This window comes from Agelaius tricolor, unplaced genomic scaffold (assembly GCF_023055355.1).
Source record: "Agelaius tricolor isolate 1412-34295 unplaced genomic scaffold, bAgeTri1.0.p SCAF_7, whole genome shotgun sequence".
Lineage (NCBI taxonomy): Eukaryota > Metazoa > Chordata > Aves > Passeriformes > Icteridae > Agelaius > Agelaius tricolor.
Window position 1 is genome coordinate 4,352,041 of NW_027269267.1, and position 11,379 is coordinate 4,363,419.

The 11,379-nt window shown below is 45.0% G+C and overlaps 1 protein-coding gene across 1 annotated transcript; it reads left to right on the top strand.

The window, feature by feature from the left end:
- The first annotated feature begins 5,056 nt into the window (after window positions 1-5,056).
- LOC139591519 (ETS domain-containing protein Elk-1-like) lies at window positions 5,057-10,781 on the top strand. The gene is made up of 2 exons (XM_071430165.1): window positions 5,057-5,854; window positions 8,789-10,781. Exons 1-2 carry the CDS (start codon window positions 5,421-5,423, stop codon window positions 8,898-8,900), a joined length of 546 nt encoding a protein of 181 aa, XP_071286266.1. The 5' UTR covers window positions 5,057-5,420; the 3' UTR covers window positions 8,901-10,781.
- Window positions 10,782-11,379: the final 598 nt, after the last annotated feature.

Here is an 11,379-nt window from a genome sequence, read left to right on the forward strand (position 1 = left end):
GAATTACAGACACTGAAATCATAAGAACAGCTGTGCCACACTGTACATGTCATAACCTTGCAGCATGAAAGGGATGAGACAAGAGGACTATTTCATTTCTAAATCTGATTTTCCATTATTTGGGTTAGGAGTCAGAGCATTTTAGCAATAGATCTAGATCTCCTCTGGGTTTGAATGTAGGCATGTCTAAATACACACAACTGCTTCTCATTGAGAAGAAGTGGTAGGAAAAGAAGAAATTTGAAGGAATGTCACAACTTCAACAAAGCTTTAAAAAACCAAATTAATGATGGCTCCAAAGCTCTGCAGACTTCTCTTTAATAATTGTTACAGTGCAATCCACAAAGGGCTGTAATGATGTGGGAAGAAGGTTATCCCTGGTCCTGAGCCAAATACTGATTTCTATTACCTACTCTGGATGCCAGTGGCTCACGAGGAGTAGCAACCACATAAACAAAACAAGAATTGAGCAATTGGGAGCCAACACCCCCCTGGCCAGAGTCAATACAAGGAAGGCACCGGGAAGAGCAGAGTTCTCCATGCCTTGGGCAATGCACTGTCCTCCACATTCTCATCTTCCTGACTCCCAGCTACCTGCAGGCTCTGAAGAGGAGATGATGTGTGTGCTTGCAGGCTGCTGGGAGCACGTGTGAGCCTGGCTCTGCCCAAGCCTGGTGCAAAGGAGGGGCTGCAGGGGAGCAGCAGCACCGCAGAGCAGCGGTGGAGCAAGGATGCAGGGTTGCCAAGCAACAGCCTACTATGGGAGGGGGGGAGTTAAAATGGGATGAAAATGGGATATAAACTGTCTTTGGTCATGAGGGGCCACAGCAGCCCTCCCATCTGCCTTTCCCCCTGCTTCCATTGAGTTGTGGGTCTGGATTTCACGAGAGGGTTTGGCCACAAGTGTGTCCTGCACCACCAGCTCCTGTTGGCTCCTCCAGGAGGTTGCAGCCTGGAGAACCCCAGGAAATATTTCCTTTGCCAACTTTTGTCATAGATAATGCAGCAGGAGCTGGAGCAGGCTGCTGTAGGCTCTCCACACAGCCTGCCCCAAGAATCAGGAGCACAGAGTGAAACCAGACCTGCCCCATTCACACATCTGCAGCAGGGGTGCTCCATCCTTTGTCTCAGAAACACAATCTAGAGGAGATTTTTTCCTTCATACCATTCTGTGCAACAAGTGGAGCCTCTGTGTTATTCCCATCTAAAGTTTTTGTCCCTGTTCTGTGAGCAAATAAACATTTGAGGCCCTCAGAGGAGACCTTCACAAAGTTTTTAGGCAAGAGCCTGAAAGCTTTCAGCCTTCACCTATTCTGGTGAAGAGGGACCAGTTTGAGAGGGGATGGAATAAGCAAGAGTAAAAACTCCTGACAGCTCATGGGGCTGGGTCACAGATGTTGGAAAGACTTTTCTGAGCCCAAGCCTCTCTCTGCAAGGACAATCTCCCCCCAGCCCAGCTCCTCATGGCCACGTCCCACACCACAGCTTTCACCAAACCCAGCTGCTGGCTCCAGCTGTTCCCTGTGCTGCTCTGCCTCCTCCCTGGTGGAACTCAAGGTTTTCAGTTTAACATCAAAAATTATTTGTGACCTTCCCCCTTCTGTTAACCCTTTCTCGCCTGTCCACTCTTTGTAGCCATTAGCACCCACAAAATGTGTTCTCATAGACCATTGCAAAAAAAAAATTGACTTTATATTGCATTTTCTGTAACTTATCATTATTTATGGACCAAAGAAACAAAAGACTCTGGAGGAAACTGCATTTGTACTTACTTTTAAATACAGAACATAAGTTTTACCAATGGAAATAGTTCACAGATAAGATGGATACATTCTCTGTGGATTTCAAGTGATTAAGTCATGCAGGAAAACACAAAACTTGTCTCTCTTCTATCCATCTATTTTGGTCTCCTTTAATAGACTAAAAAGAGGAGAAAACACATTTAAAAGATGGTTCCTCCCACTTTAAAGTGACTGGCCAAGGTAGAACAGAAATCCCACCTTGGAAGCTCCCATTCCTCTCCCTCCAAGTATTATGTGGAGAGGCTGCAGTGAATTGCACCATAAACACTTCAAATTAAGCGAGATGAGCAATGTCCAAAGCAGCCAACTGTTGCTGAGGTTTTAAATAGCAGCAAGCCCACAGGCAAGATTTGAAGGCAGCTAATGGAGATCCTGTTTTTTGGGGAGGAAATTCTTCTACAAGAGCAGAAAAGCACTTGGCTGTTAGTCTGGCAAACGAGTGGGATTTCATATGCTGGCTGGAGATGGAAAATAACTCCAAGAACTTCATGGAAGAAGTTTGGTAGGGATGTTTTATGGAGAATTTCAGCAGCAGAGAATTATGTGGTAGAGAAACAATGGGATATCCTGCCCTGTGAAGGGTTTCAGATTAAAATGAAAGCCTGCATAAATATGAGTGACAGCAATACACTGAACTGGTATTAAAGGAAAAAAAAAATTAAAATTGTCATGTCATCAACTGGTGACAACCCATCTGCAGTACTGTATACCACTTCTGGTCTCCTCAGACCAAGGAAAACTCAGATGCACTGGAGTGAGTCAAGTGAAGGATCACAAAAATGGTTAAAGAATTGGAGAATCTCACCCATGAGGAGAGGCTGAGAGATCTGTGATTATTTGGACTGGAGAAGGCTCAAGAGGATCTTAGTAATGAGTAAAAACAGTGGATGGGATGGGGTAAAGAAGCTGGAGCCTGACTCTTCGTGATGGAATTCAGTGAATAGAAAAAAGGCAAAACGCACAAACAGAAACCACACAGCTCCATTTAAAGATATGATTTTATATCTGTGTAAATAATACATTTACTTTTTCAGTGAGGGTAAAAACCACTAGCAGAGGTATCCTATGCAGTGTCCATCCTTGGAGTTATTCAAAATTTGACAGGACACAGTCCTGACCCACCTGCTGTGGTAGTTGACCCTGCCAAGGTCAGCCTCATGGATCTGTAGTAAAATCATCAATAATTTAATTTAATTATTAATTTAATTTAAACCAGAGAAGCTGGTCTGGTCCAACACAGACTGGTGCTGTGGTACTTCTTATTAATTCCCTTGGAGACTGATTTTTGGGTTTGGTTGGTGTCCTGGTTCGTCCCCCCAGGACAGCTGGGCTTTTTCTTTTCTTTTTTAAAGTATAATCACCTGGCAAAAGTGATCTCTTAACTACCAACATGGATTTTTAGGTAATGGTGGCTCATTTAAAAAGCCTCCATTTACTAAGAGTTGTCACAGTTGAGTTTTCTCTGAGTTGAAGAGCTCATAAAGTTTATTGAGTAAACAGCATCAATATCATCTGTGCTAGAGAAAAAAGGGGCAAATAAAAAGAGTTTTCCTGCCTTCCCTGTAAAGGACTGCAGTTTGGTGGGGAGGGAAGCAGGTTAAAAATGCATTTCCTCTACTATTTTGGATAATTGTCCCAAAACCACAGAGCAGGCAAACCCCCCTGTGGCTCCCCAGCCCTCAGCACCCAGAGTGGGTGGGTGCAGGCCACAGTCCCTGCAGGGAGGGACTCTGGCACCTGGCACAGAGGGGCAATGTTTGCCTCCAGAGCCATCAGGGGAGCACTTTCCATCCTGTTCCATCCACAGGGATCACATCCCTGCTGATTCATCTCTTCCCCATTCCTCCCTCCCCACCTGGCATTCCTCTCACACAGGATCCCTCCCTGCTCCCATCACTCCCCTGAGCACCTGAGTCCTGTTTCTGCTATCTCCTTCTTTGAAGTGTTATGACCACAACACAATAACCTTTAAGCAGTTTTTAACTGAAGGTTAAGCCAGAAATCTTAAAAAGATACACCTGCCTTGCATAACATCTCCTGTCTTTCCTGCACTGTGGAAAAAATAACTTCTTACTATTTCTCCCTGCTATTGTCCAAAACATGAGTATGGAAAAATAAAGCTATGCCTAATTAGTTACAAGTCAATAAAATAATCAAGAAGATATTCTATCAAAATAGGTTTATTTAAAGAAAAAAACCTCACAGAATATGCTAGATGCTGAGGCACCAAATTATTGAATTGTACTAACTTTCATATTTAGGTAGAAGTTTAAGGTTGAACAAAAAGTTAATTGACATAACACCTCCTTTAGGGAAAAAGCTGAATTTAGTACATTTGAAACATTCTGCTGTATGAGTTCAAAATTTCAATACAGTTTCTTAACTGGCATGTTCAAATAACAATAAATTTTTTTTTTTCAGAATAAGAAAAACAGTAATTTCATTTTTTTCCACATGAATTTTGGGATTCCTGTCAGTTTAGAACTGAAATGATAGCAGGTTAGCTTTTGTCATTGGACATTAAATTAAACTTCTGTTTTTCAGTTAGTTTTAATACACATGCTGAGGACTTCACTGTAAGGAGTGGTTTTCTAATTGTTTTTCTGTATTTAGATGTTCTTCCAGAGACGTAGAAAAAGAAGTTTGGTGATCTCACTTTAAGCTCTACCCGATAATTATCATAGACCATGGCACAGAGAAATCTCTGCCCTCGGAATTTGCAAAAGGTGCTCAGCAGCTGTTTCAGGTCATGATTGCTGGGAGCTGGCAAAGCTTTGTGGGAAAATGCAAAATGCCCACGTGTACCGGTCCAGCTCGAGTGTCCCAGGCTTTTCCCATCAGGAATAAGCAGATCCCCCTAAAAAACCTTTAGAAGGTGAGGGAGGGGTGATGAGGGCAGGGAGAGGTGACATCTCATTTGTTTGCAATAGACAATATGAAGAAATGAGTTCCCAACAAGTCACTGCTTGCTGATCATGACACAGAATTTTTCCTCTGTGCACTGGAAGTCTGCCCCAGTCATTTCTTGTACCCAATACCCTTCCACGAGTGCAAAAGGTATTATTTAAACCTATACCTAGGTATTATTTAAACCCATACCTAAACCAATAGGTATTATTTAAACCTATTTATAAATTCAGCTCCTTGGAAGAGATGTTTCTCTGAAGATTAACAGGAAACTGTTGGAACCCAGCAGAAAAACCAGATACAGCTACCACGCATAACCTTCTCAGAACATACAACACAAACTAAGATCTTCCAAATACCGCATATATTCATTTTCTTCCCTGTGCAGGGTGGCAAATGGCACAGGGGTGGCTATTCCTCTCGTGTCACACACGTCCTTTTGCCAAAGGCAGGGACGAAGGTGTCCTTCGTGCCTCCCCCCTCCAAGGATGCTCTGATGTCCGCAGGAAACGCCGCTCGCTTGCGGGCTGTCCCTTCGCGGGGTGAGCGGCTCGGAGCGACCACAGAGCGAGCTGGGAGCGATCACAGAGCTCGGAGCGACCACAGAGCTCCCTCCTCGCCCTTCTGCCGGCGGCTCCCGCAGCCGGAGCCCCGCGTCCGACCCCGCCGGGCACCGCCGTGACCCGGGCGGCGCGGGGGACACGGGAAGGGATGCCCGCGGCGGGGCTCACCATGCGAGATGCTGCGGAGCAAGGCGACGGCCAACATCCACATGGCCCCGCCGCCGCCCCGCCTCGCCCGGCTCGGCTGGTGGCTGCTCGGAGCCTGCGGGGCCGCTCGTCCGCCCAGCGAGCGCCCAGCCCCGCCTGCAGCCCCGCGGCTCCGCCGACGCTCGCCCGGCGCTCGGGAGGGGGAAGAGGCGGCGGGGCCCAGGTGAGTCCCCTCGGCTCGGGGAGGCGCCCGCAGGGCGGCCGGGGCAGGGCCACAGGTGACAAAATCCTCCGGAGCGGCCGCACCAGCATCCCCGAGTGCGAGCCGGCTCCTAGCACGCCTCCTCCTCCTCTTCGTCCTCCTTTTCTTCCTCCTGCTGCTGCTGCTGCTGCTGCTGCTCCTCACACGGCTCCCCTCGGCCCGGCGGCGGGCAGGTGGGCACATCCTTCCTTCCTTCCTTCCTTCCTTCCTTCCTTCCTTCCTTCCTTCCTTCCTTCCTTCCTTCCTTCCTTCCTTCCGCCACTTCCTTCCGCCACTTCCTTCCGCCACTTCCTTCCGCCACTTCCTTCCGCCACTTCCTTCCTTCCGCCACTTCCTTCCTTCCTTCCGCCACTTCCTTCCGCCACTTCCTTCCGCCACTTCCTTCCGCCACTTCCTTCCGCCACTTCCTTCCTTCCGCCACTTCCTTCCTTCCGCCACTTCCTTCCTTCCTTCCTTCTGCCACTTACTTCCTTCCGCCACTTCCTTCTGCCACTTCCTTCCGCCACTTCCTTCCGCCACTTCCGCCCCTTCTTCCTTCTGCCACTTCCTTCCCTCCCTCCCTCCTTTCTTCCCTCGCTCTGCTCCCCTCCCAGCCCTCTGCAGTCTTAGAGCACCGCCAGGTCCGCACAGCACGGGGAAAAGTGAGACCTAAGGAAATGCAGTGAGAGGTGTGCTGTGATGTGACAATGTCGGGTGTGCACGGAGAGTGCACGAGTCATCACCCAGCAGCAGATCCAAAGCAGCACAAGCAGCACTCCGGAGGGAAATGCGGGAAGCACTCAGCTGGACTATGTTTAAGGCAGTGTTTACTTTGTTTCATAGGACTTTTGCTAATTTATACGAAATTGTATGTACTGTATATAATTTATTCTGGCTATTGACCTTTCTTGTTTGAGATATCCTTGCCGAGTCAGAAATTCCCAGAATTCCCAGAATCACTGGGTTGGAAGAGACCTCCAAGACCATCGAGTCCAACCCAGTCCCAACACCTCAACTGAACCCTGGCACCCAGTGCCACATCCAGGCTTTGTTAAACACACCCAGGCATGGGAACTCCACCACCTCCCCAGGCAGCCATTCCAGAACTTATCACTCTTTCTGCAAAAAACATTTTCCTAATAGTCAACCTGGATTTCCCTTGGTGCAGCTTCCAGTGAAGGGAATACCTTGATTTACTACACATGTATAAGTCAAAGAGAGGGTGGAGCTCTCTGGAATGTAATATTTTCTCCTGGATTGGTGATTGTGATGGTGTTCACAGGGGTCTTAGGATGAGGGAAGAGACGAGAATGTTGACTCCATGCTTCAGAAGGCTTGATTTATTATTTTATGATATATATTATATTAAAACTATACTAAAAGAATAGAAGAAAGGATTTCATCAGAAGGCTGGCTAAGGATAGAAAAGGAATGATAACAAAGGTTTGTGACTGACCGAGACAGTCCGGACAGCTGGGCTGTGATTGGCCATTAATTAGAAACAACCACATGAGACCAATCCCAGATGCACCTGTTGCATTCCACAGCAGCAGATAATCATTGTTTACATTTTGTTCCTGAGGCCTCTCAGCTTCTCAGGAGAAAAAATCCTAAGGACAGGTTTTTTCAGAAAATATCATGGCTACAGGTGATGGTGTTAGTTTAGCTTGAGATCCAAGCCACAAACCCTACCCTGGGTCCCACAGGTGTTGAGCTCATCCTCTGCATGAGAAAAGTGAAACATCTTCTCTTTAGGTTCTCACACATGAGCTGCAGCTCAAGGTGGAAAGATGTTAAAAGTTATTTCCCCTCAAAGGGAAGTGTAGTCACACTGACAAGAGGGTGGAAACCAAATCCAGTGTCTCCACTTGCATTTAAAGTGGTCACAGAGGTCTTGGGCACTTCATGACCTGCAGAACCACAGAAAAATCAAAGCTGGAAGAGACCTTCAGGATCCTCCAGTCCCACCATCAACTCAGCAGCACCATAAAGAGGCTGAATGAAAGAAAAGCTGAGGTGGTTTTATGGGGAGCTGAAGAAGGGTCAGTGATAAAAGCATAAAACTTCTCAAAAAACAGCAGCAAAAACAAATAATTAAAAAGGATGGTGATGTAGTACATGAGCACTTGAATTGATTAATAAGACAAAATAGTAGATGCAAAATATAGATGTTTAAAATATGGAAATATTTGTTGGTTTATGTTTTACACTGGAAAGGAAAATTATCTCATGGATTTTAGGATGAGAGAGGTCTGTACACATATACTTGGATGGACAGAATGTAAGCTCTTGCAGAGAGAGAATATATCTACAGTGGAGAACAGACACATGATGGGGTGATGGGAGGAGAAAAAAGCCAGACCATGCTCATGCTGAGTAAAAGGCAGCAAGTTCTGGGTTCATGAGGTGGCAGATGAGGGAGATGTCAGAAACAACGTCCAAACTAAGGCTTGGAGCAGCTGTAAGGATGGAAACATTGGCAGTGACAATGAAGGGGAAGGAGGGGGTCTGGGCTGAACTTGGGTCTTGGGAATGGGAGGAAAGATGTTTCTCCAAGTGTTTGTTTAGTTGAATGTCTTCTTTCTTCTCAATACCTAAGTCAGTAATTAAAAGTTAATTTTCATTTGCTATGAATTAATTAAGTGTAATTCCCTAAGCTGAGTCATCTTCTGAGAAGTTATTACTGGTTCTACAAGTAAATTTAATACTTCATAATATCTGCTAAAGAACTGTTGGAAAAGAAAAGGGGGGAAAATCATCAATTCTCAAATTAAGGCAAACCTCAAAAACACTGAATTAATTATTTGTGAGATTCTAAACACAGGCTTGGCTTCCTCTCATTGTTGCATAAATTAAATAAACAAAAAACTCAGCAAGAATTCTGTGGAACCATGCAATTTTCTTTATTATAGGATGGACAGCAGGAGTTTTGTGCCCAGAAACATTTTCCTTGGTAAATCACATATACCCTCCTCAAAAAGAAATAACGATCAGCTGTGAAACAAATATTCTCTTGTTAATTTGAAATTATCAAAATGGTTTCTTAATCCATCAGAGGGGACAAAAAAGATGGTTTTATTGTTGGTTGTTGTATTAAATAATTTTATTGTTGTCTTCCTGATTCACAGAATCACAGAATGGGCTGAGTTGGAAGGCACCCATCAGGATCATCAAGTTCAGCTCCTGGCTCTTCACAGGACACCCCAAGAATCCCACCCTGTGCCTGAGAGTGTTGTCTAAGTCAGAAATTCCACTGCAAAAGCTTCCATGAGGACCAGTAGTGAATGTCTGGGAATGTATCAATGCTAAAATAGGATAATTATGCACAGGATCTTTTTTTTTTATTTGAAGTGATGTGATCCAGACTCCTCAGGACTCACCTCAGAGCTGCCTCTACTCCCTCCTCAGAATCCTTGACAACCTTTTATGCACTGATCTGCCACAGCATCCCTGTGAGCCTGGAGTGTTTTGTTATTCCTATATCAAAGAAGAACTAAAGGGAAGCCAAGGGTGAATCCGCCAGGAGATTCGGGCACTGAAATTGCCCATATTGCAAAAACCAAGTTTTAGGTGGTCTTATAATTCTGGAACTCACAATTTCATGTAGTACCCACTGTCCTGGTGGTGACATAGAGGTGTTAGGTACTGTAAAATGGGATTGAAGGGAAATAAGTGGGGAGCCACTTTGGGAAACATTTGTAAGGAAAGTGCCCTGGCACTCACCCTGCAGTGGCCCAGAGGAACCAGTGGGCAGAGGAGAAAATTGTCTTCTGCACTCATTCTCTGCCCAGCAGAGAGAGAGCTGGGTTCAAATTATCACCTGACAAATATTAAAACATTGACTGATGCCATTTATCTTGTCTTCTTGTGGCAGTTCACTTCTCTAGGAGACTCAATGCCCTGCTCCTTTTTTCCAAAAGAGTCTTTCTTCACAGAGACCATTTGTGAGTCAGAAGATGCCACATGATGCCACATTAACCTCACCTTCTCTGAGGCAAAAAGAGTGGGATTCCCTCTCCAAAGCAAGCAGGAATGCCCTGGGTTATGGATCCCACACTTTCCAAGCCTGTGCTTGGAGTTTGAGAATGAGGTGACAAATGGGGGCAGCAGGGGGGACACTTCCACTCCATCTCCACACTCCTGGGGAGCCAGATGAGGTTTTCATGCCTCCAGCACCCTCCAAAATCAGCATCTTCATGCCAGGAGGCAGCTCTAGAGATAGTCCTGCAGTAGTTCTCTGCTGCTGAAGGGTTTTCTGCCCAAAAACCTAGAGAGATGTGCATAATAACCTGAGAATTTACAGAGACGCTTCCCTACCCTCTGATTTTTTAAAACATAATTTTCAATTTCTAATTCATGAAAGCCTCCTTGCAGTTTGTTCTCAAGCCCTTCTGTCGTCTGCCTAGCACTTTCTTTTTTTCTACAAGTATCCAAAGTCATTAAAAATGCAAGTACAACTATATATATCTCTCTAATACTATATATATTGTTATGGAGATGGTTCTAAGAGATAACATTATGAAGGATCTTATGAAAGATCTTATCTTCATGTGAAAGCTTTATTAATACCTCCCCAGAGGTAGCTGAGGATCAGTTTTGCCCTCTGTAATTAGCTGAAATTACCTCGACCTTCTCTCCAGGCTGGGTGAACAACATGCACAACTGTTCTCTCAGTTCCTGTCCTGAATCTCTGCATGTTTAAAGAATAAAAAGGTGAGGAGTGGAGAGGAGGGAAGGAGAGAGAAGAGAAGGAGAGAGAGAGAAGAGAAGTTCATACACAGCTAACTCCTCTCAGGATCTGGTTGTGCTGTAATATATTTCAGTCTGTCTAGTTGCAATTATTCCACAGGATCCATTCTCACAGATATCTACGCCACAGTTCCTGGGTGTGGGATTTTCTGGGTCCCCAGGACGAAGGAGGAATTGAGAACTCTAACTCCATGTTCTTAGAAAGATATATTATGTTATGTTATGTTATATTATATTATATTATATTATATTATATTATATTATATTATGCTATACTAAAACTGTACTAAAGAATAGAGAAAGGATACAGACAGAAGGCTTAACAAGATAATAATTAAAAACTCGTGACTGACTCTTCAGAGCCCTGACACAGTTGGATGGTGATTGGTCATTAAGTAAAAACAATTCACATGTTGGGTAAACAATCTCCAACCACATTCCAACGCAGCCAACACACAGGAGAAGAAATCAGGTAATTCCCTGAGGCTTCTCAGCTTCCCAGGAGAAAAAAATCCTGGCAAAGGGATTTTTCAGAAAATATGTCAGTGACACCTGGGTTAGTTCTTCTTCAAAGGGATGGGAGCATCTGAAACCTGTAGCCAGGTGGAATAAAACCTATTTGAGTGGGTGAGCAAGGCCCTTTTCCATCCCAAAACGACCATATTTTCAGCAGCCATGCTCATGCTCATGCTCAAATCATTTTTCCCCCTCTTCCCAGAACATCTGGGTCTGGTTCAATGTGTCTGAGCACGTGGAAGGTCATGCCAGGCTCTCTCCTCACATCCAGGCCAGCTGAAGTTCCAAACAGCCTCATGCTGAGCCCTGACATCCCACATTAGGGAGAAGAAATAGATGCACAGATAATAAAACACACAGTGTTGTCAACAACTTTTAACTAAACATGAAAAAGGAGCAGGTGTAAATTTAGAAAGACCTGAGCTACAGACTCGAACAGCGAGTGGCAGGTGCA